General features: G+C 45.0%; 1 protein-coding gene across 2 annotated transcripts in view; it reads right to left on the reverse strand.

Moving 5' to 3' along the window:
* The window catches only part of spns2 (SPNS lysolipid transporter 2, sphingosine-1-phosphate), a 58,895-nt gene extending 36,680 nt beyond the window's left edge, over positions 1-22,215 (reverse strand). For both annotated transcript variants that reach the window (XM_085469375.1, XM_085469376.1), the window contains exons 1-2: positions 21,677-22,215; positions 2,713-2,778 (exon numbers count right to left, since the gene is read on the reverse strand). In XM_085469375.1, the coding sequence (XP_085325501.1) occupies positions 2,713-2,778; positions 21,677-21,908 (298 nt within the window). In that variant the 5' untranslated portion in view covers positions 21,909-22,215. The remainder of the gene's footprint in view (positions 1-2,712; positions 2,779-21,676) is intronic.
* Between the last annotated feature and the right edge of the window lie 2,649 nt (positions 22,216-24,864).

Genomic DNA, 24,864 nt, shown 5'->3' on the forward strand with positions numbered 1-24,864 from the left:
GTGCACACTCACGTGCATGACAGAAATGAGCACATACCTCGTGTCACCTTATGTTATTTTGAAAGCACTAATGTTGCCAAAGGATACAGACGACCTCCCCTGCAGGCTTCATCGTGAGCTTTGACAGCTCAGCACATGTCAATAAAGATGCAGGTAGACGACCGTTACAATGGCTTCCAGGCTCTTCCAGTGGAGACCCTCCTCATTTAACCTCTGATCCACAACCAGTTATTTTGTTCTATAAGCAGAACAAAATAACTGGACCGAAAGCACTCGGTTCACAAAAGGGCTTCGTGGGTTAGTCCTAGTAGAGCAGGGGTGTCCAACTGCAGGCCTCGAGGGCCGGTGTCCTGCAGGTTTTAGATCTCACCCTGGGTCAGCACACCTGAATCAAATGATTAGTTCATTACCAGGCCTCTGGAGAACTTCAAGACACGTTGAGGAGGTCGTTTAGCCATTTAAATCAGCTGTGTTGGATCAAGGACACGTCTAAAACCTGCAGGACACCGGCCCTCGAGGCCTGCAGTTGGACACCCGTGTAGTAGAGGGTAGGGCGGGGTAAGAGTTAAGTTGTTGTAACACCATGAAACACAGCAGCAGGTTTAAAAGCCTCCTCTAGTGCTCAGCCTAGTGTTTCCTAAAGCCAAAAGACCGTCTGGATATGGGGAATTTTCCCTTCCAGTAGTTCTTATTAAGAGCCAAAACAAAGAGTCGTTTCTCAAATTCAAAAAGTGATTCTGACTCAGTGCTATTGTGTGCCTTGGACCCTGCAGTGTGTGGTCGCTGTTATGTTTTGTAATGTTTGAGGGTGACCTGGCAGCACAGAGCGAGAGAAAGCCTGAGCATACACCCACTTCCTATAAAACACCTACACTGGCAGTTTGCATTCCCAGGTGCACCGAAGCCTGCAGGAAGGAGAGCGGACAGAGCAGGCCTGCAGGTGCTCACAGAGGTGGGAACTGTTCCCTCGGAGAAGGAGGCTGGTGGTGGGGGACGCTGGAAGGGACAAACCATAAAACACACACAGACACACTGACACTCCTTTCAGACGTGCTCTCCTTTCCATGAACACGATAATCAGAATAACTTTATTTGTATAGTAAAGTCACCTTCATGTCTGAAAAGTAACCGGGGACCTTAAACCACTGACTCCATGAGGTTGTGTGGAAGATGGATGTCATGAACCTGTGATGTCAAAATGCAACCCCACTGCAGACGGATGGAGCTAGTGATGTGTATCTGCTGAGGTAAAGATCCTCCCTTCTAGCATCCCGATTATGTCGTATCCTCCAAGCCTCTTCTTCACACCTAGGCTCCTTGTCTGCACGCAGACACCCGCCATTCCCCAGGTCCGTGTCAGAAACAGGTTCCTTGGGGATCAAGGGCCGAGCGGAGTCAGAACCATGACCGTACAAAGCAAACACGCAGAAGCCTCGCCATGCGCCCGACTGGGTTCCTCTCAAAGACTGAAGACGGTGCAGCGGGCAAATCAGTTGTGCATGCAACTAGAAGACTTGCATACTCTGTTTATTTAAGTGTGTGTGAGTTTGTGCCAGTGTGGCTGTGTGCATAATCCACACAGTGAGCCAATACAAGCAGAGTTAAGAGTCAAAGCCCTTCACAGTTTCCTGTTTCTTGTTAAGCGTTCATACAAACATGCAGTTTTTCAAATGGGACGAAATCCTGCTGATCGAAAAAATGTCCGGTTCTTCCCCTCGTATGTTTCTAAGGCTTCCTGATTCTGACAGTAATAAATATGTAGAGAAAAATACCCGAAGAACAAGCATCGAGACACAAACGATCAAATACATAATGTGGAGAAACTTGCTGACAGAAAATAAAAACGAGGCTCAGTTTGGGTTGAAATGAGATCGTAAAGTGATGTGCTGAGCTTAAAAAAGCTCTAAAAGAGTCACACAGATTTCTTTTTCCTTCGAGATATTTTTGTCCTTCACGTACCGCGACCCTAAAAACACTGGGCTGTTTTCTACCGCCCCTCACACTCAGTCCTGTCTGCTTGAGCTCAAAGGCACTTTGTTAGTCTGTTGGTGTCTGAATGGGTCTGAGAGCACACAGAGACAAGACGGGGTCCTGTCCTCCAATAAGAGGGCTTTGCAAAGTATCTCTCTGTAAAAGGTGAATTCAGTGAGTCTCTGTGTGGAGCAGGAAGCCCTGCCCTGAGCAGGAGTCACACTCTGTGGGTGCTCTCAGGGGAGAAGCCTGCCTGGCTCCTGACTGTATTCCCTTTTTTATTGGCCTGCTGCTTTGCTGCTGCCACAGCTTGTCATACAGTGTTGCTGTGGAAAAATGTAAACAGCTTCAGTAACTTTGAACCATCACAAACTCCAGGAGGTGTGCCCTTCTGATATTCTATTTCCTTGGATTGTCTTGCCCACACAGATGATGCACAGAGACGCAGAGGAACAAAACCATTAGTGGGTTGATTATGTAAATTACCTCCATAATACGCAGCTTTACTGCTGTAAATGTGCTGTCAATAATCCGGTTTGCTGCTCATGTGTGAGAAGAGAAAAGGGAGGCTGACACTGCCGCTGTCAGAGGCTGAGCTCGAGTGACAGATTGGAGTAAGAGCCTCTGCCTTTGGTTGGACCATTTGTTTTAAATAAGATCAGAGTTACACAGTAATCACAGTCGCCGCAGAGAGAGAGAACTCTTTTCACGCGTGTAATTATGAGATTAAAGGATGCTTACCTGTTTGCAGCAAGCCGATTCTGCTGTCTGACACGTCGTAATTCCGCTGAATGTCGAGCACAACACCTGCAAAAGAAAAACATGAATGTGGTTTGGAGGTACAATAAGAGCCCTAATCACAGGTCCTGAAACGCTGAGCTCCGACTCACAGACAAGTCCATTCTGGATTTACAAAAGCCTTTTGTGGCTTGGACACGATGCTTAGATCGTAGTTAGAGGTCGTCATTCACCTCGCTTCCTCGAAGAGCAACAGAATGAGACTGATAACGCTCGTTTGGCTGCCACACAGTGCTAACCTTCGGCTCAAACACTGTCCCACAGGGTGCTATATATGAGCAATATCTGGTGTTAAATAACACAATCGCTTGCAAACACACAAACACACTCTCCAGCGTTAACTTGTCACTGGCTCGTACAGCGCACAGCTCCGACACAATGACTGCAGCTGATTCTGGTTTTGCCACACGATGCAAACGTGAGTCGCTGTGCGTACGGCAATAACATGATTCCACTGTGAGAAACCACAAGTTCTCTGAAGTTCTTTCAATCCCATTACTGTAACCCAAGAGTCATCAGCATACTGTACGTCGCACCGATGCCTTAATAAGGTGAAAGGCATCTGCTTTTTGGCCAATCACGGGACAAGGAATGCACGCGCACAGCTGAATACCTGCTCATCACAGTTGTCTGACTTGTTGGTGCTCTGTGCCCGACATAGAAGAAATCCCATAAAGTTTTAAACACATCGTAAACATCAAAGGATCAAGATGAAGAAGGTCAGATGGTGATAAATTAGATTAAAAGAAATGCCTTTATGTCTACTGTGTAATTTTAAGCACTGGTAAACAAGAAAGCACAAATGATTCTGCTCTAGGGCTGAACGATATATCGCATTTGCGATAATATCGCGACATGATCAAGTGCAATTTTCTAACCGCAAAGGCTGCGATTATACTCTGGACATGTCCAAATTCATGGGCTGCATCCTCCTGAGGCCGCATTTGTAGACCGATTACGTCACAGCGACGCGCCGAAGGCTGTCCAAATTACTACCATATCCCAGAATTCATAGCGCGGCCCAGCCAAACTCCAGTTTCCAGCAATGGCGGCCGCTACTAAGTTTTAAAATTACTCATACTAATCTTTCTGGGTCACAAAATAAACTTTTAACATATTTTCAGGCGAGAAAGTAGCTGTGTAAACATCAAATATCTGCTCGGTTTATCAAGATATCCCATATTTGCAAAAGTGCTTCGACGTTTTCAGAGGCGTCTGCTACCCACCAGCTCGACAGCTAGCCGGGAGCTCGAGGGTTACTGATGCGGCCGAGAACGGCACAACTCCCGGCACATCATTTTCAGATCACCGCGGAGTTTCGCTGCTCGGGTTAAACGTAATATATAAGTCACTTAGACAACCTAAAAATGTTATTGTTGGGCTTTTTTCAGTGTTTTGTTTGTTCGTGAGTAAATCGGTTTGGCTGAGATTAAAGTTATTAGATTAGATAAAATAAAACTTTATTAATCCCCCGGGTGGGTTCCTCCTTGGTTTTCACACAGCTGACTAAACGTCAAACAGAAAACTTATTAAACAGAAGTATGAGACAGTCGAGAATTTACGCCAGTGTCTGGTTATATTTTAGATAGCAAGAAGCAGACGGCCGAGTTTATTAAACTCCACCGAGACAGCGGTGACGCTAATCAGAACTAGACCGTCCAATTTCACGCCTTTAAACTTTAAAGGCGTGTTTGTGTGTGTGTTTATACAATTGCAATTATGTTTGCACTTTATGTGTAATGTTACTGACTGCAGAGATCAGTAAGATGTGTGTATTTTTTATTTATTAGTTTTATTTATTTAATATTATTTTTTAATTGAATGACTGTCTAGTAGTTCACAGATGTCGAAAAACTGAGTGTGGTAAAGCCACTGATTTTGTTTATGTATATTTCTGCAATCTGCACATTGTACTGACTTTCATTTTAATGTTTACACCAGGGTTCCTTGTCAGCACTTTATGCTCAGATGTTTGTAAGCTAAAAATAAACTATTGTGTATGTTCAAATATACTGTTGTGATTGAAGAAGTTAAATAAAAATGTCAGTCATCAATTCATGCATCACCTCATGTCATCATAACAGAGGTCTGTCTTCCAGGAAAGAACAGTTTAAAATTAATGTAATATAGTATTGGCCATACTATAAGATGTATTGCTTGTCTTTGTTTAATAATACAGAAGACAAAGATCGCATATCGCATCGCAATCGCAATATTGGGGCAAAAAATCGCAATTAGATTATTTTCCATAATCGTTCAGCCCTATTCTGCTCGTCCTGAGAACAACAGCTTTAAAGTCGTCATTTCTAACCGAGAATAAAAGAACATCTCTGCAGTCCAGACGAAACGTGATGTGCTTGGTGGTGCTGGCTGACTCTGTGAGGCTGGCGGGCCGGTCCTGGGGATTGCAACACGGCTCATGAAAATGCAACAGCAGCATGACTCACATTTTAAGAAGCTGGCTCCCTCTGATCTGTGTGCTGCCCGCGTGTGAGCCCAGTATCACCTAGCAGAGCCTGACCTCTGTACGGGCTTTTGTAACGCTCAGAAACGGCCGCTTTATAATATCCAGCCGCCTCTCGCTTCACTCTGGAGGATAATGAGTACGATCGAGCCAAGCAGGCAAAAACAGCACATGGACGTAGCTGATTCTGTGGCTATCCTCTGCGCCGCCACGGACTCTGTTTGTCAACAAAGAAAGAGCGCAGGTTGCAAAGGTGGTGCGACGCAGGTGCAGGTGGACCGTGACTGCAAGCAAACATCAGATTCCTCTCAGCTGAGTCAAACCACCTGCGTGCACTCTCACACTGCAGGAAGCATTCCTGTTAGCACACTCACACACACACACACACAGACACACACACACACACACACACACACACAGACACACACACACACACAGACACACACACACACACACACAGACACACACACACACACACACACACACAGACACACACACACACACACAGCTTTTTAAATTCTTTCTCTTTCATAATCACCTGACTTCAAGCTGCTGATATGCTGCTTATCACCTGGTTTCAGTGAAACCAACAGTTGAGACAAATTCTCATTATTCCCCAAATTCAAACTAAAATAAAAGCAGAAACAAAAACACTGTGTTGTCTTACATGCCCTCAGCAGATGGGTCAAATCTGCCTCCTGCCAAGCCTGTCAAACAGCGACAAAATTGTTCAACAGTGTACTGTACAACTGCAGCTGCACTGTAATTAGCCCCAAAGATGTGCACACACACACACACTCACACATATACACAAAGCCTGCTGGGAGGGGGATTCCTACAGCAGATGGTGGAGCGTCCCTCCTGGACAGAGACTGCGATAGTCAGAGCCACACCCGTCTACACTTACCACACAATTGCCACACAATTAATGAAGGTAGAGTTAGCTAAAAGCTATTTCAGATTAACAGAGCTGAGAATGTGTCATAAAGTCGAGCTCCGCATTCAAAACGTATGAAAAGCCTGAGAAGTTCATTTGATACACTCAGCATCCTGCATTCAGATACAAGGTGGAAGTCAGATTAAAGCAAGAGTGTGAGATGCAAGTGCAATGAGCTGTGTAATGAGCTGTGTAATGAACTGCTAAGCTGTGTTTGTGCAGCGGGTATCTCCTCTCTTCCACGGAGCCAATCAAACTCTGTCCTTTTCTGCACTCCCGAAACATTTCATCTTTATCGGTCTTAGTATTTCTTACTCAACCGTGAGTCTTTGCTGTGCGAGCTCTGCTTGTGCAGACTAAAACACCGAGGCACTCGGGGATGGGGCTGATGCTGAGGAATTACAACCCTCGCCCGAGCTGGCAGCACCCAGTTTAGTTGCCATGGCAATGCTGTACGGCGGCTCAACGAGATAAAGGTCAAGATACCTCAAAGGAACTTGGCTTCCAGTGTCCAACCTACTTTTTCTTTTTCTTGCAAAACTGATCCTCGTTGCATCTTCATCCTTATGTAACGACGTATTTCTTATGACATCGCTGCTGCCGTTGCCAGTGTCTTGCAGATGAACCCCTACAGAGGCGCTGATCGGCGTCTGAAGACTGAAGGAGAAACATCCGAGGAATGTGGGCATTCCAGGCGTCCATCATTTAAGGTAACAGCACTTACGCAGCAATGCACATTCACGGCTACCAGGCAAGACACTCCCTTCCTTCTATACTGCACACTCCTTTAAGTGTGCTTTGTTCAGCTTTAAACGAAAACAGAAAGTGTATCAAACAGAAAGCAGAAAGTCTGACCTGTTTCATGATAATCCAGAACCACATTTATGAGTCTGTTTTTGATGCTGAACTGTATTTGGCTGCACGGCGCAGTTAAAGCTGACACAGAGTCGGCTACAGTGTGCGGCTGACACTCATAAAGTCTGCCTTTATGGACACTTTTTTCAGCTCGAGAAGAAATGACTCAAATTGGTAGAACGTTAACGTTCCACAAATGGGGCATTCAAAGCCATGAATGGTGAATGATCGCTCCGATGTGAAAAGAAGTTTTCTTCCAGTCTTTTTAAGGACACCAGAAGATCGTTAGCGTACAGGAAGGACCAGAATTTCTACGTCGAGGAAAATAAGCATCACAAATCATCACAAATCATCACGAATCCAAGAGAACATATTGATAATGCATCAGTTTGTTTTTTAAAGCGGAGGCGAGCCCGCAGCGCCAATAACGAGTGTTTAAATGAGTATACGGCATGTTGTTTTTGCAAAGCCAGCCAGCTCTTGTGCAGTGACGCAGACTGCCAGCACCTCTCCGCTGGGACCACCACACACTCACAAATACACCTTAAGTGAAGCACACACCCACACCGACACACACCACACCCAGCACAGCCATACACAAATTTACTTCATACCCTACAGAGAGTTGTAGACCTGCAGCCCTCCTGCTTCTATTTATGGTCAGAGAAACTAGGCCGAGAGTCCAATTTAACAGCAGAGAGGGAAACTCAGAGTTATAAGGAGCAGAGAAAGATGGCGGCTACATCAGATCAGTCAGGACTGGGTTGGTTGGTAAAGCATATGTTTCCTTTGTTTATTATAAATGTGTGTGTTCCCCTTTCCCCTGGTTTCACTGTGAGTAAGCCTGAGTGAGAAGGAGCCAGTGGATGGAAGTCGTTGACTGTGGCCGGCGTGTGAACCGCTCTGCTGATGTGGCCCATCCTTCTACTGCGTTCCTGCAAAGAGGGTGATTCCTTTTCATGTGTCACCCCCCCCCATCAGTATAAATAGTCTGGGAAGGAGAACAGCGACGAGTGAGGACAAAATGTCTGTTTTCTGGCTCCTCTTGTAACCAAATGTTGGATTTGAGCGTGTGAGACAGAGAGACTCAGAAGAAACAGCCTGGGAGACAGCAGCAGAGCGCAGAGGTAGGCCAAGATGCAGAGCGGCTCAGACTGCTGCAGAGGAGAAAGCTGACCACAAATATGCCCGACTGTGGCCGGCGGGCTCCTGACCGACTGCTCTCCTCCCTCGCCATGTGGCCGCACTGGGCGGAGGAGCAGTTTTTCCATTCCACTTCCTTTGCCTGCCACACAGAGAGGAAACGTGATGCAGATGTCTGGGAAACCGTCTATAGAGCTGCACGGGAAGCTTCAGAGGATTCCCCAATAAAATCGACAGAGAGTGTGCGAGTGCACGCTACACACTCGCGCTTCCCGCGGCAGCAAGTCGAGCACGAAATGTAAACCAAAGTCACATGTGCTGCACGCTGTGCGAGAAAGTCGGATTTTGATGAGCAGTGTCTGTATGGAGCAGTGTTTACACCACCAATGTGATGATGGCAGTGAAATTTACATCCTGCTGCTCATTTCTATTCCACTGATTACTGGTTGTGGCAGTGCACCAGCAAAAGTCCAATACAGAACACAGCTACATGTACACTAAATGCAATTAATGCACACTGTGCATAATGAAATGGCTCTGTGGATGCAGTGTGTTCACAAAGACAGCGTACGCAACCTAATCGTTCACTGAGACAAAGAAGGAAACGTCAAAGAGTGTCGACGTTTCCTGCCACGCTAGCAGCTGATCGTCATGAAATGATTCTACACTTTATCTTTTCATAAGTGAAGGAGATAACGCAGCTGATGCTACCATTGTACACTGTAAGAGCTGCCATAATTCACATCATTTTCCCCTCACAGCACGATAACCTCTGAATCCTTGTCATACACGCATCACGAAAATCAAACATATAATTTTTTAATGATGAATGTTTGCACAAAGATGAACAGACCTCCTTCCACTGTCACATCCGAGACAGCTTTCACTCTGTGCCAGCCAAACTGGGGCCAAACTGGGGGAAATCAAATTAAACTCCTGCAGGCTCGCCAGCTTTACCACTTTGATTAATAAAGATTTTTTTCCTCCAAATTTTCCGTCACTAATCAAAAGCTTGAATTCAGCTGAAGGGTTGCGGTGCATTAGTCCCAGCCGGTACGTGCTAAATATTTGATGGCAGTGGAGAGGACGCACAGCGAAGCATCAGGGAAGCAGGATAAACATATAGCTCATCAATAATACATCCAGAGGCCAGACCACTTGTTTGTATGAGATGATGCATTTGTTGTATTGGGAAGAGATGCAGTGAAGCGAAGCAGAGGTATTTGAGATTAAATGAGACTGTAAGACTGCCGGGGGACCTCCATGAGCTGCACCAGCGCTCTCTCAGGAATACTGGGCAGAAACTGAGCCTTGAACAGGGATCTATGTGGATATTTGAGGAGCAACGCTGGCCTGAGATCATTAATAGAGCCCAGACTGTGTTGGATTTGACAGCAAAAGCAGTGAGATGCACAGGAAACATCTGGAGGCTGAATTTATAGAGAACCCCACGAAGGTCCTGAGTATACCAGTACTTCAAGCAAGATGTGGGTCTGCAAGCAGCTTTGCAACCCTCCATCTTCCCTTAATCATGGTCCTGAGTTCATGTTTGGGTCTGATGTCCTTGCCTCCAACTTTCCATGTGTCTACACAGCAAAATCGGAAGCTGTCTTCAATATTCACACACAGAAGTGGAACAAGCAAATCCCCTTTACAAGAATTTATACAATAATGCCAGCAGGTTTAGAAGCAGGAAAAGCTAATATTCACCAAGCAGCGCTACATACCGCATGTCAGGCTGCTGACATCATATCGACAAAGCTTTGCCATTCCTTCAACAACTAAAGAAGTGAATCCCAAACAGCACACGCCCCTTTTACCTGCTGGGTTTACTCTGTTATGCAAATGTGTGGTTATGTGAATGCACTTTATGAAACAGTAGCAAAACACCCAAAGGTGCATTGTTCTTTTAGCATTAGCCTGCACATCTGTGAGCCTCAGCGTGTGCATAAGCACATGTGTCCTGTCAGTAACCCCACTGCTTTACATAACAGCGAGGAGTTTGGATTAAAATCGTTGTGCAGTGTTTTTAATGAGATTTCATTTTTACTCTTCTGGTCTCTGTCTGTCTTTGTTGCAGAGGCTTACTTCATGACGTCCTTTTACACAAAGCGTTTTTAATTACTGGAACATGAAACACAACCTCTAAAATGATCCTGATATCAATACTTAAAGAACAGAAGAAGAGAGTCATTTGAGTCATCTGCTTATTCTGACTCTCCCTTTGTTTAACCCCAGAGCGAGCGCTGGCGCATAACAATCAGATGACTGTGGGCTGGCTGCTTTTATTTCTTAAGCAGTGGGTCCACTCCAAAGTGACCTACAGCTAGAAGAGAAGAAAACTGGCTAAATTTTGTATTTTCAGCTCCATTTAGCATCAGATCAGCGCAGCGTGGCTATCTTCTCTCAGTGATCACAGCGCTCAGCTTCACAAAATGGAGAATTAAGGGCCAGCCCGGCACAGCTGATCCCATATGTGTGACACTCAAAGCACCATTTGGGATTTAATTCAGAAACAAAAAGGCTGTCATGATTTTTTAGCAGGCTGGTAAAAATCTGTAATAAATCAATCAATTTAAAGTGAGCGGTGATTTAACAAAAGATCACATTTGTGTTGAAAATGAGTACGCTGCCCTGAAAGTGAGAGGAATAAATCCAAAGTACAGACTCTTATTTCAGTAGAAACCTCTCATCAGCAGTAATGACGACTAAATGGATCTCAGGTTTCTCGCTCAGATGCATCATATCTACGACATGCAGTTTAGTTTCACGGCCGCTCAGCTGAGGTTCAGTATGACTGATGAAACAGGAAGCTTTGGAGTTTCTGCCCAACATCAGTCAGATAACTGCTCCATTTGGGCTAAAGCTAACAGGTGTGCCACTCTCGCCCACTTCAATGAGAATGTGCTTTACGGTAACGTGCTGCACTCTCAGTGATGCTACAGCGCCTCCGGCTGAATTCCCAACATCTCATTAACTCCCAGAGGGAAAACCAATCAGACACACAACAGCCTTTTTACTGCGACTCGGTCGAGGCGACCTCTCTGCCTCTCTGCACCCACCACTCCAAACCAATCCTACCAGTGTCACACAGCAACTCATCAACTCGTCCCAGTTTAGCTGAGAACGTGGCATCCATCTTTCATTATGTCCTCTGCTGTTTCACACCCTGACAGAAACCCAAACATGTCTTTGAATCTTGCTTGCTGGTTTCCAGTGGACTGTATTTTGACAATATTCATGTCAGTAAATTAAGAATATGACAAAGCTGAACTTTCTGCCTAATTTGTCAAACACAAGGTGAGTCTGAATTCTTCTCGGCGTGGGAAAACACCTCAAGGAACCCGTTCCTTTTCAAACTACATCCACATACCAGGCCTGTTTCGTTAAAGAACAGCCCACATACCTACCGCACAGCAGCCTCGGGCCATGCACAGTTACCTGTCAATAAACTATACTAAGAAATATGCACGTAAAGCTTTGCAGTGCAGCTACTTTCATTAACAAGCTCCTGGAACAGCCTTTTCAAAACTAAACCTTCTTGTTTAAAAGAAAGCTCCACTGCATTTATGTCACAACGACCTGCTCTTAGCAAGACAGAAATACACGAATTCAACATTTTTAAGAGGTGTGATGTATTTATAAGTGGACCGCTAAACATTTACCCAGAGAACAAAAGGATGCTGTCGTACTCCAACCAGGCCAGCGAGCTGTAACCAACCACTCCAGAGTCAAACATCTAAACCTGTCATTGTCTCGTCACCCAGTGTCCTCAGAAGCTTTCAGAGCCGAATAGGAAACAACGTGACGATGGCCCGATGTTCACGTTAATATCTGCATGTGCGCGTATGTTTTGTTGTCTTGGAGCTCAAAACTCAAAGGAACTTGATCCTAATGTAGAAAAGAAACACTCGGCGCTGTTAGCGAGCCCACCTCTGACCCCGGGAATCAACGGAAACATCTCAAACTTTGACAGAGGTGAGCACCCTTATTCCAGAACAGTTCCCCCCATAAACGCAGTAATGAAAAATCTGCTGCAATCTCATCCAGGCCTGACACATGACACACATCCACAAAACAAAAAACATGTGAGGCAACACACACACACACACGACGTGCTAAAAACTGCATAATGCTTTTACCATTTAGTCTCATGTTCATGAAAGAAGCCTTTTTTAAATGTGCTGCTAAATAAACAGTCAAAGTCGTAGCAGCTGTGGGAGCTTCCAGGAGCTACGAGCTAATATTACTGTAGGTCTGCTTTCACAGCGAGCAGGTCAATATTAGACTCCAGTCGTCTGAACAGCAACATGTTAATGTGTGAGAGAAAGTCCAATGTCGGCGTGTCACGGCGCAGTTTCATCACTTCTAACAGATTCCTTTTGTTCTGTTGATCAATGCCCATCATCTGTGAGCGTCATTTTCCAGTGACACCAAACGGACTGCGATGACTTCTATTTCCATTCCTTCACTGCATGTTTCGCCGGCCTCAGCCAAAGCACCGATCCCAGGGGAACGGTTGAATATGACCTTCACAACACAAACACTTTGCTTGGTTTGTGCTGCTGTGCTTCTCTCCCTTCGTGCTGTTATTTCTGAAGGAAAGGGAAACGTGAAGCTAGCGGTGAAAAGGTCGGTCATCTGACGAACTTTCAAAAAAAACATTGGTTCTGTGTGTTTTTTTGTATTTTTATGTATTAAACATTTGAATTTCAGCAGCTCGACCGTAAGCCTGCTATTCCCGAGACGGGGAATGCACGGGGTGAGGAAAGCAATTCATACAGGGACGAACTGTTTTCTGACAGCATCTCAAATAAGTACGCAACCCATCTCATATCTTTCCTCCCTCCTTCCTGTAATCCGTCCATCTGCGCACGAAGACAAATTTCAGCATTTCATCAGGTAAACACTCCTATCTCCTCAGATAATGACACAGGAAAGGAGGGGCACAATCTAAACTCTGAGGTTCAGTGCTGGGAAACAGTGCAACACAAACTGGGAGAAAACTCACATTTCTGCTCATGGTGTCTTATTTTTTTCTTTCCCTCCTAAACAACCCTGAACGTAGCAGATGATGTGTTTATCTCAGGGCTGTAATCGTAAAGCAAACCCTTTACACCAAAGAAACCACCTCCTCTTGGTCCCTGTGTCCACAAACACAAAGGGGAGGTCAGCAATCATCAGGCTACAGCTTGGATTCACATGTCAGAGGTTACATGAAGACTTCAGCAAGCACTGTTGGCTTTCACCAGTGGACTCATCAAACTACTGTAAGTTTAAAGATAAGTCGAGATAAAAATGAACTGTATGTAAAATCGTCCCCCAGATTGTTGATCCTATTAAAAACATTGTACGCGTTGAACTCGTGGCAGCAGAGTTAGTCCAGACCGTCATTAATAAACGTTTCTCAAATTAGCGATCAGCAATTGTTTTCCAGTTGTGACGTTAAGCGGCACCTTTATTAGAAAAATTACAATCTCAGCAAGTCTAAGTCACGCCGAAGTTAAAGATTGGTCAGTTTCCGTCTTTGTGACACTCGCAGTCAATCGGACACAAGGGTTCCTCCGGTCAGTGATTACGTTGGTCTGCAGTCGTACCAACTAAACTAAGCCCGTTATAAGAGCTGCGACAGCTTGACCCCACACCATTTCCTGCACCCTGTTCTCCCCACCTTCTTCCCACTTTGCTCTGTTCTTTCTGCTTTTCACTGTATAATAAAGGCCAAAAGGCAGAAAAACAAAAATTCAACATGCTACAACCACTATAGTTATTGCAGACAAAATGTGAAAGTGGAATAAAACTGCATTCATTTTCACAGCCATCGTGCACGATAAATGTGGTTGCAAAAACATTTCCAGTGATATAAACGTATGGGAAAAGGACCCTGGGACTTAACCAGAGTAAACACTTTGCTGATGAGTTTATGGTTCACAGTCATTTTAGGTCAGACTGAATAAACATTCAGACCATTTCTGTAAATTTTGCTGATTCTAAATTTCATAAAAGAGAATTATTCAGGATATATTCACTGGCTCTCACTTGGATATTTTCCTGTCCATTGATGGTGAAAACTCTCAAGGCTTCGAAATGTAACTTTACAAACAAATGGGTGACACCACAGCAGCTACATGTGCTTTACATTACATTACAAAAAGAGGCACAATGCAATATTGAAGCTAGCTAGCTGCGGCTTATCTATGGTGATGAAGCTACTAGTTTGTTAGCCAAGCTTTGTGTTGAAATACATCATTAACTTAGTGTATATTATATTTTTTAATTAGGTGCACCTTCTGTGCTGCTGTAAAAAGCATTGGTGCAAATACAGGTTAAAAAAATATCAGTTTAGAAATCCTGTTAGCAAAATGTGTAAGGATATGCTAATTAGCCCTCTGCACACATTGCTACCGCTAATTAGCTATATGAAGCTATTAATGCTCTCTAGCATGCTAGGCTGGTAAGAGCTATAACATTCAGGTAGCAAGTAACCTGTTAATAAACTGAAAACTGGTTAATTTAGTTTTTGCTTAATTTACTACTTTTATTTGTCTATACAGCCGTCCTGTTAGTGCTCTAGCATGGAGGAAAAAAACCTCCAGTTGTTTCTAGAGCGCCAACATTCACCGTCCCTTTCACCATATGCAGTATCGTTTCCTCATGCCACCTCCCTCACAATTTCTAAACCCTGGTTCTGCTACATAGGCAACACTGCATAAAAATATCCTCTCCAGAATGCAACATCCATAATGACCTCATAGCTGTGATGACAGATGCAGGGTGTCGAGTCGGGCTAATGCCAAAATAACAGCTTTATGGAGAGGAGGTGTGAAAGAGTTACCCAAAAGAGACCATGAAATAGTGGGTTCAGGGGGTCACGGGGTGGAAGTTTGTCTACTTGATGGTAAAATCTGGAATAGCCACATGAAAGGGCCTCCACAGGCCGAGGAGGAAGTTCTGTCTAATTCCATCGGTTACTATTACAGACGTCGGCTAAATCGGAGCCTAAAGAACACACAGACTGTTTTCTCACAGCACAGGGAATGGCACGCTAGGATATAGACGCAAAAAAAAAGATTAGTGGGATATCTGTGGGAAACCAGTCTGGAAAAGTCCACTCGGTATAGGAAGTCATGTAGCTGTTAAAGACGCCTACTTGAACATCTGTAGAACAGTATCAATATTTTGCTGTCAACAGTGAAATAAACTATGTCCAGGTTTTGTGGTGGAGTTTGACTTACAGTCAAAAATGTGCAGAAATGACGAAGCCTCGTTTCAAAGAGATTCGAATTGTTACAGTGCAGCTCTGTCTAATTCGAAACAGCTCAAGATCAGATGGAAAAAGCGTGGCGAGAAAGATGCGGCAACCCTATAAAGTAAATTACTAGAGGCCGTTCCATCTCTTTAATGCTTCTGCTATTGTTGGGCGACCTTTAATGCGATGCTATAAAACAACAGAGGGTGAAAATAGGGAGATGAGTGCAGGGTGCAGGGCGAGACAACCGACAGCTAAACTGAGACGTGGCTCACAAACTGCACAGTGAGGCGATGCTTCCTTATCCTGACATTTTCTGCTGCAGCGCTTCATGCTGCTGAGAACATCTGCTGTGTCATGTTTCTACTACAGGCTTAAAAAGACGTCACAGCGACAATGCGCACGGTTGCATCATTATCTACTTTGATATTAAGAATATTAATTTTTTCTCACATCTCTCTAACACACACAGACACCTACACTGTGTTCACTTCCCTTCTTTTCCAGACTCTGTAAAACTGGAAGTGGAGCTCTTTCTTGCATTTTCAGCAGAAAGAGCAGTTTAGGTCGTTGAAAATAGAAACATTCTTCCTGTCGCTGCTTAAAGTGAAGTGGTGAATGCAGAGTGCTGCCTCGGGCCCGTGTGGACGGTGTTAATAAGGAGGGCTGGACAAAGCTAACAGGAATTAATCTGCCTGGCCAGTCAGACTGGATAGATCGCTCCGTCTTTTTTACTGTCTAACAAAGAGACGGCCTTAAGAGGATTATTACCAAAGGGTCATCTGTGTCTAAATGCAAAATGCCAAAGGTTTCCGGGCTCAGATCTCGCACTTGTCCAATGGGATGCAACCCTGATTTGAAGTCTTGAAATGACAGCTTGACTTGAATCTTAATCTGTGGCTCTGCGACACTTCTGTCCTGCACAGATTAAGTTGTGGTCTTTACTGTGCAAACTGTGCCTTTGCGTGCACACGGGGGGCTTGCTACAGATAACACAAATCAGAGCTTAAATAATTAGCAAGCAAATAACTTAAAGTGCTGCATGTCTGCCTCACATATCCTCATATTCTTAGTAAAAAAAAAACTCCTAATCCCGTCTTTATGATAAGCTGTCGAGGAGCTCGGACTGTCTGCTGAGGGACTACACAGGGACCAACACCAGGATTTAAGGTTTCAAAGCCACCTCAAATTAAATTCAATTAAATAGAGTAGCTGTGTAAATCTCAAAGCTCTTATGTGCTCTAAAAAGCAAATGGAATATAAGTGGCTGGGGGTTATATGACTGCCTCCAAAGGCCAGACTACCAGTGACCCAGCCAGAGCCTCGTAACTCATCCAGCTGCACCGGCCTCCACTCCAATCTTGTATCGTCGGGACTCGTTTTCCTCCACAGTGGTATTCTGAGATGCTGTGAGAAGTGAGGGATCGGCCTCCTCAGGACACCACTGAATGTCCCAGTCACTCCCAGTTTCTTCCCGGTCTGCATCACAGCCAGTCGTGGAAACAACAGCAGGCTTGTGAGGAAGCGCATCGGGTCGGGTCTGAACCATCGGCCTGAAAGCCCGACTCGCTGCACAGAGCCTGAGGCTGTCATTCACACCCTTCTTCTGTTCAGCACCCACTGAAACTTAATCGTGCTCTCCTCGGGGTCTGTTTGCACTTGGATCTTGGCCCGTAAGTGTGTCTGACAAAAACCAGATCTCTGTACGTTTGCCTATTCCACAATACAGAAATGTGGAAATTGGAGAAATCTGAACTGTTAGCAGCGCTTTGATGATCCTTAGCCAAACGCACCACATTACAACGCTGAAAATGCTGAAAAAGCATTTCAAGAGCACTTAAAAGGATGGAAAAGCTGAAGGGTTCATGGATAGGTTGCTCACATTACAGAACATTTAGTGTAAAATCAGTCGCAGCACAGAAATCTGTCATTTAAGTCAGACAGTATGACACTTCTCCAGTTACTCCAGCCCCACACTGAGATCTTTCGACACGCAGCAGCTCGAGTCTCATATAATTGCTTTGTTCTCAAGCTGTTCCTCCTCACAAAGCGGTGGCATTAAACATTCAAGTGTTGTGTAAAACATATTGGCACTAAATCTATCAAACCCAGAACCTCGTGTAAAAGAACAGACACGCTGACGTCTCTCTGCGTCTGTGGTTCTTACAATCATCTTGGATAAGTCAAACCCAGAGTTTATGTGTGTGTGTGGTTCGATCTCGTACACGAGTGATTAACAGAAAGCGTCTCTGACACTGCTGCTGTGCCGCCTGCAATTTTCCCATCATTGTTGCACATCAGAATAGCGCCCGGTGTCTCGAACGGTCACCCTGTGTGTCTGTGACAATGCTTTAGTGATCCACACAAACGCACGCTACAGCAGTGTTGGTACAAAGACCTTTTGATGATGGTCGGGGGGACGGCATCGCTCTGGCTCAGTGCTGCCTGCACGCCGCTGCCTCTGCAGCGAGCAGCCCCTCCCTCTACAACTCTCTGCTCTCATTCAGTGTGTGTGTGTGTGTGTGTGTGTGTGTGTGTGTGCTCCTCTGTGAGAGTGCGCTCGTGCTTGCTTAATTGACACTAAGATCTGGGAGCTGGGATGAGCTTTGGGTACCTGCTACTGAAGGGATTTGAAAGAGGAAAAGAAGCAGGAGAGAAGCAGACAGAGGGAGGGAGAAGAAGCCGATGGATGATGGGAAAGAAGGACTTGCTCGCGGAGCTTAGGGCTGGGCCATATTATACCGTTCACGGTAATACCGGTATAATGTTAGGCAACGATAGGAAAATGAAATATCGCGATAGAATGGGAGTAAAACGCGCATGCGCAGTGCCTTTGTTTTCATACGCACATGGCCGATTGTTGAGTGAAACAGATGAACCAGAATTGGTTTGTAAAAATGGTGCAACTTCCGTGATGTGGAACTGGTTTGGTGTTTGTTCGTCAGATACACAACAAAGCACATTTTTTTGCAGAACATGCAAGCGGCCGTCGTTATTGTCGTATTTGTCGGACTAAGATGCTCTTAAATCTGGGAGTAATCTGGGTCCTAAACTCCGTATGCTTCAGGTCAAACGACACTGCAGCATCACTGAGAGTTAAAAACTGTCTAAATTCTTTCATCTTTAATAAAACGATCAGCATTGCTGCTTTACCAGGTGTAACTATAAAGTTTAACTTCCAGGCATCCATGAAAACAAAAGTTATTACATTTAACGGAGTTAGAAGTTAGCAGGAAGCTAGCGGAAGTTAGCTCGCTAGTTTCGCTAGTTACCTAAGCATGATATAGCATGTTCTGACTGAGAGATTTCTGAAAAAATTCAAACGTACAGCTCTGCTATCACTTCCAACATAAATGAAGACAGGAAACTAAACAGCAGTGACGTTTGTAGGGTTACTGAAGTTGGGCTAGCTGGTATATAATTATGTGCTACGTGATCGCTAGCGACACAGCTATGTTAGCATAACATAAACAGTGAAGCTGGAGGACGAACACTAACACTTTTCCACTTATAAAAGTTAACGTGAAGGTTCCTGATAGTTAGAGACAAATGCAATCGCATGGCAGGATGCTGTAAACGGACCAAACTTCAGTCAGGAGAACAACTGAGATAATCCATCCACAATACGAGGTTAGTCATTAATATACTGCAACAACATGGGAATAGAGCCGCTGCCAGAGAATTCAACATTAATGAATCAATGGTACAGAAGTGGAGGAAGCAAGAAGAATGAGTTTAATAAAGTTTGATTTATCTGACTGCTTTGTTTCGCTTAATGTGCCTTATAATCCCGTGCACCTTATGGTCCGAAAAATGCGTACTGCACACTGCAGTTTAATATTGCAAAGCACCTCTTTTTAACTTCAGTGGATATTATACATGGTTATGCTCAGGATATGTCAGCCCATTTCTACTGGAAATGCCTTTTGGTTAAACTTTCAGCAAGGAATTTGCATTTGCACTGTTACATTTTTATAAAGCTTTAATGTACATAAAAACCAGCTTCTTAAGTGAAAATAAATGGAAGGTTGTCTTTTTGCGCTAGTAATGTTGTGGAGTTGTATTTTGTCTCGCATCAATTATATCGTCGGTTATATCGTTATCGCAAATTTTCAAATATATATCGTGATAAATATTTTTGGCCATATCGCCCTGCTCTAGCGGAGCTGACACTTTATTTTAGTAAGATAAAATCGAATAAACGTTACCAATAACAGGCATCTCCAGTGATAATTATTAGATACATCACAGAGCTCTATGTAATCCCCCCCATGTGCTGTGCTGCCAACAGATGCGCTGCTTCCACCTCCTTTTGCTACTGCAGCATCGCTCACACTCCAGCAGAGAGACAGAGGAGCAAAATGGCAGATTAGCTGATGCTGTATCAGTCGGGCCACATGGTCCTTATTCTGTGTGAGGGTCTGACTCACATGTTGCCCACGCATAATGCAAAACTGTCCGGCAGCATTCAGGTGGCAAACGATGGGAAAGGACCCCACCCCCGCCCCCCCACATGCTCTAAACACAGCCTCTCTCCAGCATGAGTTAGCCAAAGATGCTGCATCCACCACCCCTCCCTAGCACTATCATTCCCTTTCCTCCCTATTACCACTTTCTCCTCATCCCTCTCCACTCACTCCTCCACTTGCACAGCAAGCGCTCTGAGATCCTCGGCTTTGCAGAGGATTTTCTTCCCCGACTCTGCATGTGAAAACTGTCAATATCCGACATGGGATCATGATGGAAATGACAGAGACAGATAGGACCGCTCCGGAGCGCCTTATTAAAAGGTTTCCTCTGAACAAAACATAAGGAGGTTCATCTTGTAAGAGGGGGGTGCTGAGTCACCCATGACAGGGGATGAGGATGTGGCTTCTTGAGCTCTTTGTGCTCTTACTGGCTTGTGCTCCAAGATGCTAAGATTAGATATGCCACTGTGCATCAATACATTCTTGGTGTGGCTGTAGGCTGTGCGGCTAAAACCATCCTGTCTTGATGATCGGCCAGGCGCCCAAGGCTCTGTGGCTCTACAGTTGACAGACTGGCCCTAAAGCCTTGGGGATGATGACTGAATACACACTGTCCTGTTTGAATTGGCCCCTCCTTCTCTGTGCCAGGGGCTGCCAGCTGCTTTAGATATGATAGGGTTAAAAAAAAGTTAAGTGTCCCAAATATTTTCAGGTGGACGGTTAAAGTGTGACCATATCAAGTAGTCAGCAGCAATAGAAAGCTGCCCTTTAACCAGGAAAAGCCTTCTACGCACAGAAGAGCCTTCTCTCCCATTCAGCACACTTCCCTCTATTCTCGTGCTGCAGCATTATATTTAACCCATTCAGTGCCGCCACCTGAGCGAGCAGCACGCTATAAAGATTCAGCTTTATGATGATAAAGCAGGCATGAGGAGAAATGTTGACCTGGTCTGATGTAACACTCAAACCGAGCTTTAAAGTAAATACAGAATCATTACTTCTTTTATTTAGAAGCTTTAACAAAACATAGTTAAAATATCTCGTTTTGTTTTAACGTCTAATATGCCAAACAGTTTATCAAGCTCCTTATCAGTTTCACATCACTACGGCCTTAATTTCCATCTGCGCTGCGTTTTAATGAAACGCGCTCTGGATCTCCGCTCAGAGCAGTGAGGAGCTGCGGACACGCAGACTAACAGGATTAGCAGCACATGGCCTCATCACGGCCTCACACCTCGAGCTGGACCCGGGCTATTAGCTGCTGGACTAAATCTCTCCAAGAACCAGCGATGCTTCGCAGTGACACACACTCACTCTCTTCCCTGCTTGTCTCCCAGGCACTGTTAAATGGCTCTGACACATCAGCGACGTCGCGCTCGGTGCGTAAGCCTGTTGGGGCGGGCTCGGCCCGTGGACGGAAAGCCGATCGCCTTAATTGATCGATCCTCAATAATCTAGAGACCGCGAGGAGGGAGAAAAGCCGTTTAGGTCAAGTCTTTGTTGAGTGACAGAGAAGGCGTGTTTGATTTAATCACCGCTGGCAGGGACCAATCTATAGCAATGAAACACAGCACTGTGGTCTTAACAGATAGCCCACTGCGCTCGGGCATGCCCATTGTTCCGCCCGTCTCCGCTAAGGTAAGGCTGGTCGCTCCGCGAGAGTGGAGCAGCCCACGGACAATTAGCGCACAATCACTTCAGAGAAATACAGACCGGCGCTCTACTTTCTGTCAGATAAATGATAAAAACATGCTGTGATTTCAACGAAACAGAGTAGGCAGCTGTCTTACCGGCTACGGTGTATCTATCCATGTAATTGAGGACGTTCCCAAAACTGAGGATCCCGGCGGCGGCGGCCGGTGAGCGGCATTTCAGCAGCGCGGCGCGGAATTTCTGCCCCGGTCTGCAGGGGTGAAGGTCCGGGTTGGATTTCAGTCCGGGACTCATGCTGCCCGACAGCGTGCGCACCTCATCCGAGCTGCTGCAGCCTTCAATCTCGCATCCATCGCTCTCCACGCACATTTTCTGGCACGAAAGATCCAGCGCAGAAGAAGAAGGCAGGAGAGAGCGAGGGAGGCTACGGAGTAGGAGATAGTTGACGGGGACCGCACTCAGCGAGGCTCGGAGATTTCTGGTGGAATCAGTCGCAGTGGAAGTGTTGTCTTAATTGCTGAAGCGCAGGAGCAGCTCTTCTCGGAATCATAATTTCTCTGCCAGTGCGAACGGACAGCCTGTGCGCGCCTCACTTTTTATTTTTTTAAAGAGGAGGGAGATCTCCTCGTTACGCTCCGCCCCCCCCACCTCCCAGAAAACCTGCAGCGAGCGATGGAGCCGCACCTGACACTCTGTTATTTCTAAGAGAAGCTGGGAAGGATTTTATGTCTTTATTTATGTCTTTATTTCACCGCATGGATGAGAGAGCAAAACCAGGTTTCTATTTAAATGTGTCAGTTATTATTACTGAATAGTTATTGCTAATAAAAGTAGGTCAGCGAAGAATGTTGCACAGATATATTTCGGGCTCTACATAACCGCCCCGGTGTGCTATATGTGCATTCAATGGTCCTAAAATAAATGCGCATACTGATATTCCAGGTTTGTTTTTGTGTTTCTTGCTTGTATTTGTTTCTAACGTGTCAAAAAAAGATCGACTTAGTTCCGATCGCCATTAGCTGCCAGGTATGTTCATGTACATAACAGCCACAGATATGGAAAGCTGCATGCTTACTGGAAGGAAAGAGGAAATGCATTCCGCGGTTGTGCTTGAGATCAGACTGATAATGATTAAGATTATGCACTATTATGATTAAGCACTGCTGCTTTTACTTCATTTCCAAGCTTTTCAATGCTGATTATGAATTAGGCAGCTATTATTTCATGTATCATTCATATCTTTATTATAACTATGTTGTGTATATCTGTTCTCTTTGCAGAAATCTACAGTGAGCACTGTGTGAGTGTTATGATTACATTTTCTGTGAATTAAATTATCAAGTGTCCAGACACATGTGTTCTATTTAAAGTGGTCACCAGACTCAGTGGTAACTGGTTACAGGGCTTCCCCCACCACAAACCCCGACTTCAGGCAGCAGATAGAATCCAGCATCACAGAAGGAAACCCCCGTGTGTCCGTGTTGTACACACATTAGACTGTTCTCCCTTTTCTATCAGTGGTTAGTGCAGGTGGAGTTTCATTGCTGAGGCAGGCAGGATGGAGAAATGAGAGTTTCAGGGAAGTCTTTGACCTTTTTTACATGACACTGCACGTCATCGAGCCTTATCCGGCTCGTTTGGTCAAATCTTAGACTAGAACTGTGTTTTTAGCTTGAAAATGAAGGAATAACACATAAGGGAAAATATCTTTAAAATATCCTTTGAGCGATTTGCCGGCATGCCCGTCTGAGTCTGAGCTGCTTATCGTCCTAACTTTAATTAATTTAATGCCGTGCACACATTTGGGAGATGTTTGCTTAAAAGATAAACCAAGAAGTTTCGACAGATCCTGGATGACACTGAAAATAAATGATTATCATATCTGCAATGAAGAAATCCACAACAGCAATTTATTTCTTCGCTGGCATTTATATCTTCCTAGTCTGACTGCTGAAAGCACTTTAGATGATAAGCCACACTCACCTGTGCACATATATATTCACTGTATATAGTAGTTAAGTGCTTTGTCTACTTTGCATCCCTGCCTTCAGGCACCAGGCGAGTCACCAATCATAGCATGGCTGTATTAGCAGTGTGGGTGGAAGATAAAGTAGAGGAACCTGGAGCGTGGTGCTAATGACGGCTCTGTAATCTGTAATCCCATAAAATGGAGTGACAACGTAAAACTGGGTGTTAGTTCAGCGATTTAACACCAGTCAGTCAGATTGTTCTGAGGTTTGCATCATTTCATCTCATCAAGAAATTAGGAAATATACTTATGAGTGAGAGCCAGTTAATGATGCTTTCAAGCTGGTTGTTTACAAGTCTTGTTTATTTGTGAACCCTCTTCTTTGCTCCCAAATAGCTTCTCAGAACAGGACGGGTGATGGAGAAGGAAGCTGGATGAATATTAACATTGGATCTGTTTGTGTGTGGTATCCCAAGTGGTTACAGAATAAAGCGATGGAAGTCATACATCTGGTCTGCCTAAAGGAGGATGAACAGATTGCAGCTGGCTCCGTTCTGTCAGTTTCAGCAGTTTCTGTACCCGTCTGTGCCCCGACGTCACGACAGACAATGGCAAAGAAAAGAAAAGCTAAAGTGAGAGCAGGAACTGTACACAGGCGTCAAAAGACATAGAGACGGCTCGTTACTCCAACGACAGCTTCAGACACACTGAAGAAGATGCTGGTGCCCTAAAAAACTGGGCTCACACCTTTATGAGTCTTCCTTCAGGAGGTCATGAGGAGTTGTTGCCTAAAAAGGAAAAGTACCTGCGTCTAAATGATTGGGAGGGGTCCAGTCCTGCAGCATGATCCTGAATAGTGTTTCTGTGCCGCCTTTCTCACCATCCTACTGTGTACACAGCATCAGTCTGACTTTTTCCAGGCAGGAATCCCAGCGTGTCCCCACCATGATCGACTACATGTGGAATTTTAGCAGAAAGTTGTGACGCAGGGCAAGAAGACGTTTGTTGATTTAACACGAGGACAGAGCTCAGTGATGCAGTGAGAAGAGGGCGCGTTCCTGACAGGTGTAGTTTCATTGTACTGAAAGCCAGAGAGGACACGGGCCAGTAAGCTGCTTTCTGAACCGCCTGTAAACGATTAGGTTTTGTTCTCTGATCTACCTGATGTGAAAGTGAGAGCTATCAAACTAGTTAATCGCCAATCAGCACGTGGGGTCAGATCGCTATGGAGACGATGAGGGAGGATGAATCCTGGCGTCAGTGAGGGTGGAGGCTGGGTGCTTGTATGGCTGTGGCCAGGATGTTGTGTGCACCAGATGACCTGCATTTTTTCGTTTGTTTGTTTGTTTTGTTGAC

Source organism: Copadichromis virginalis, linkage group LG10 (genome assembly GCF_057382275.1).
Source record: "Copadichromis virginalis isolate Kocher_CV1m ecotype Utaka linkage group LG10, C_Virginalis_male_GT1.1, whole genome shotgun sequence".
Lineage (NCBI taxonomy): Eukaryota > Metazoa > Chordata > Actinopteri > Cichliformes > Cichlidae > Copadichromis > Copadichromis virginalis.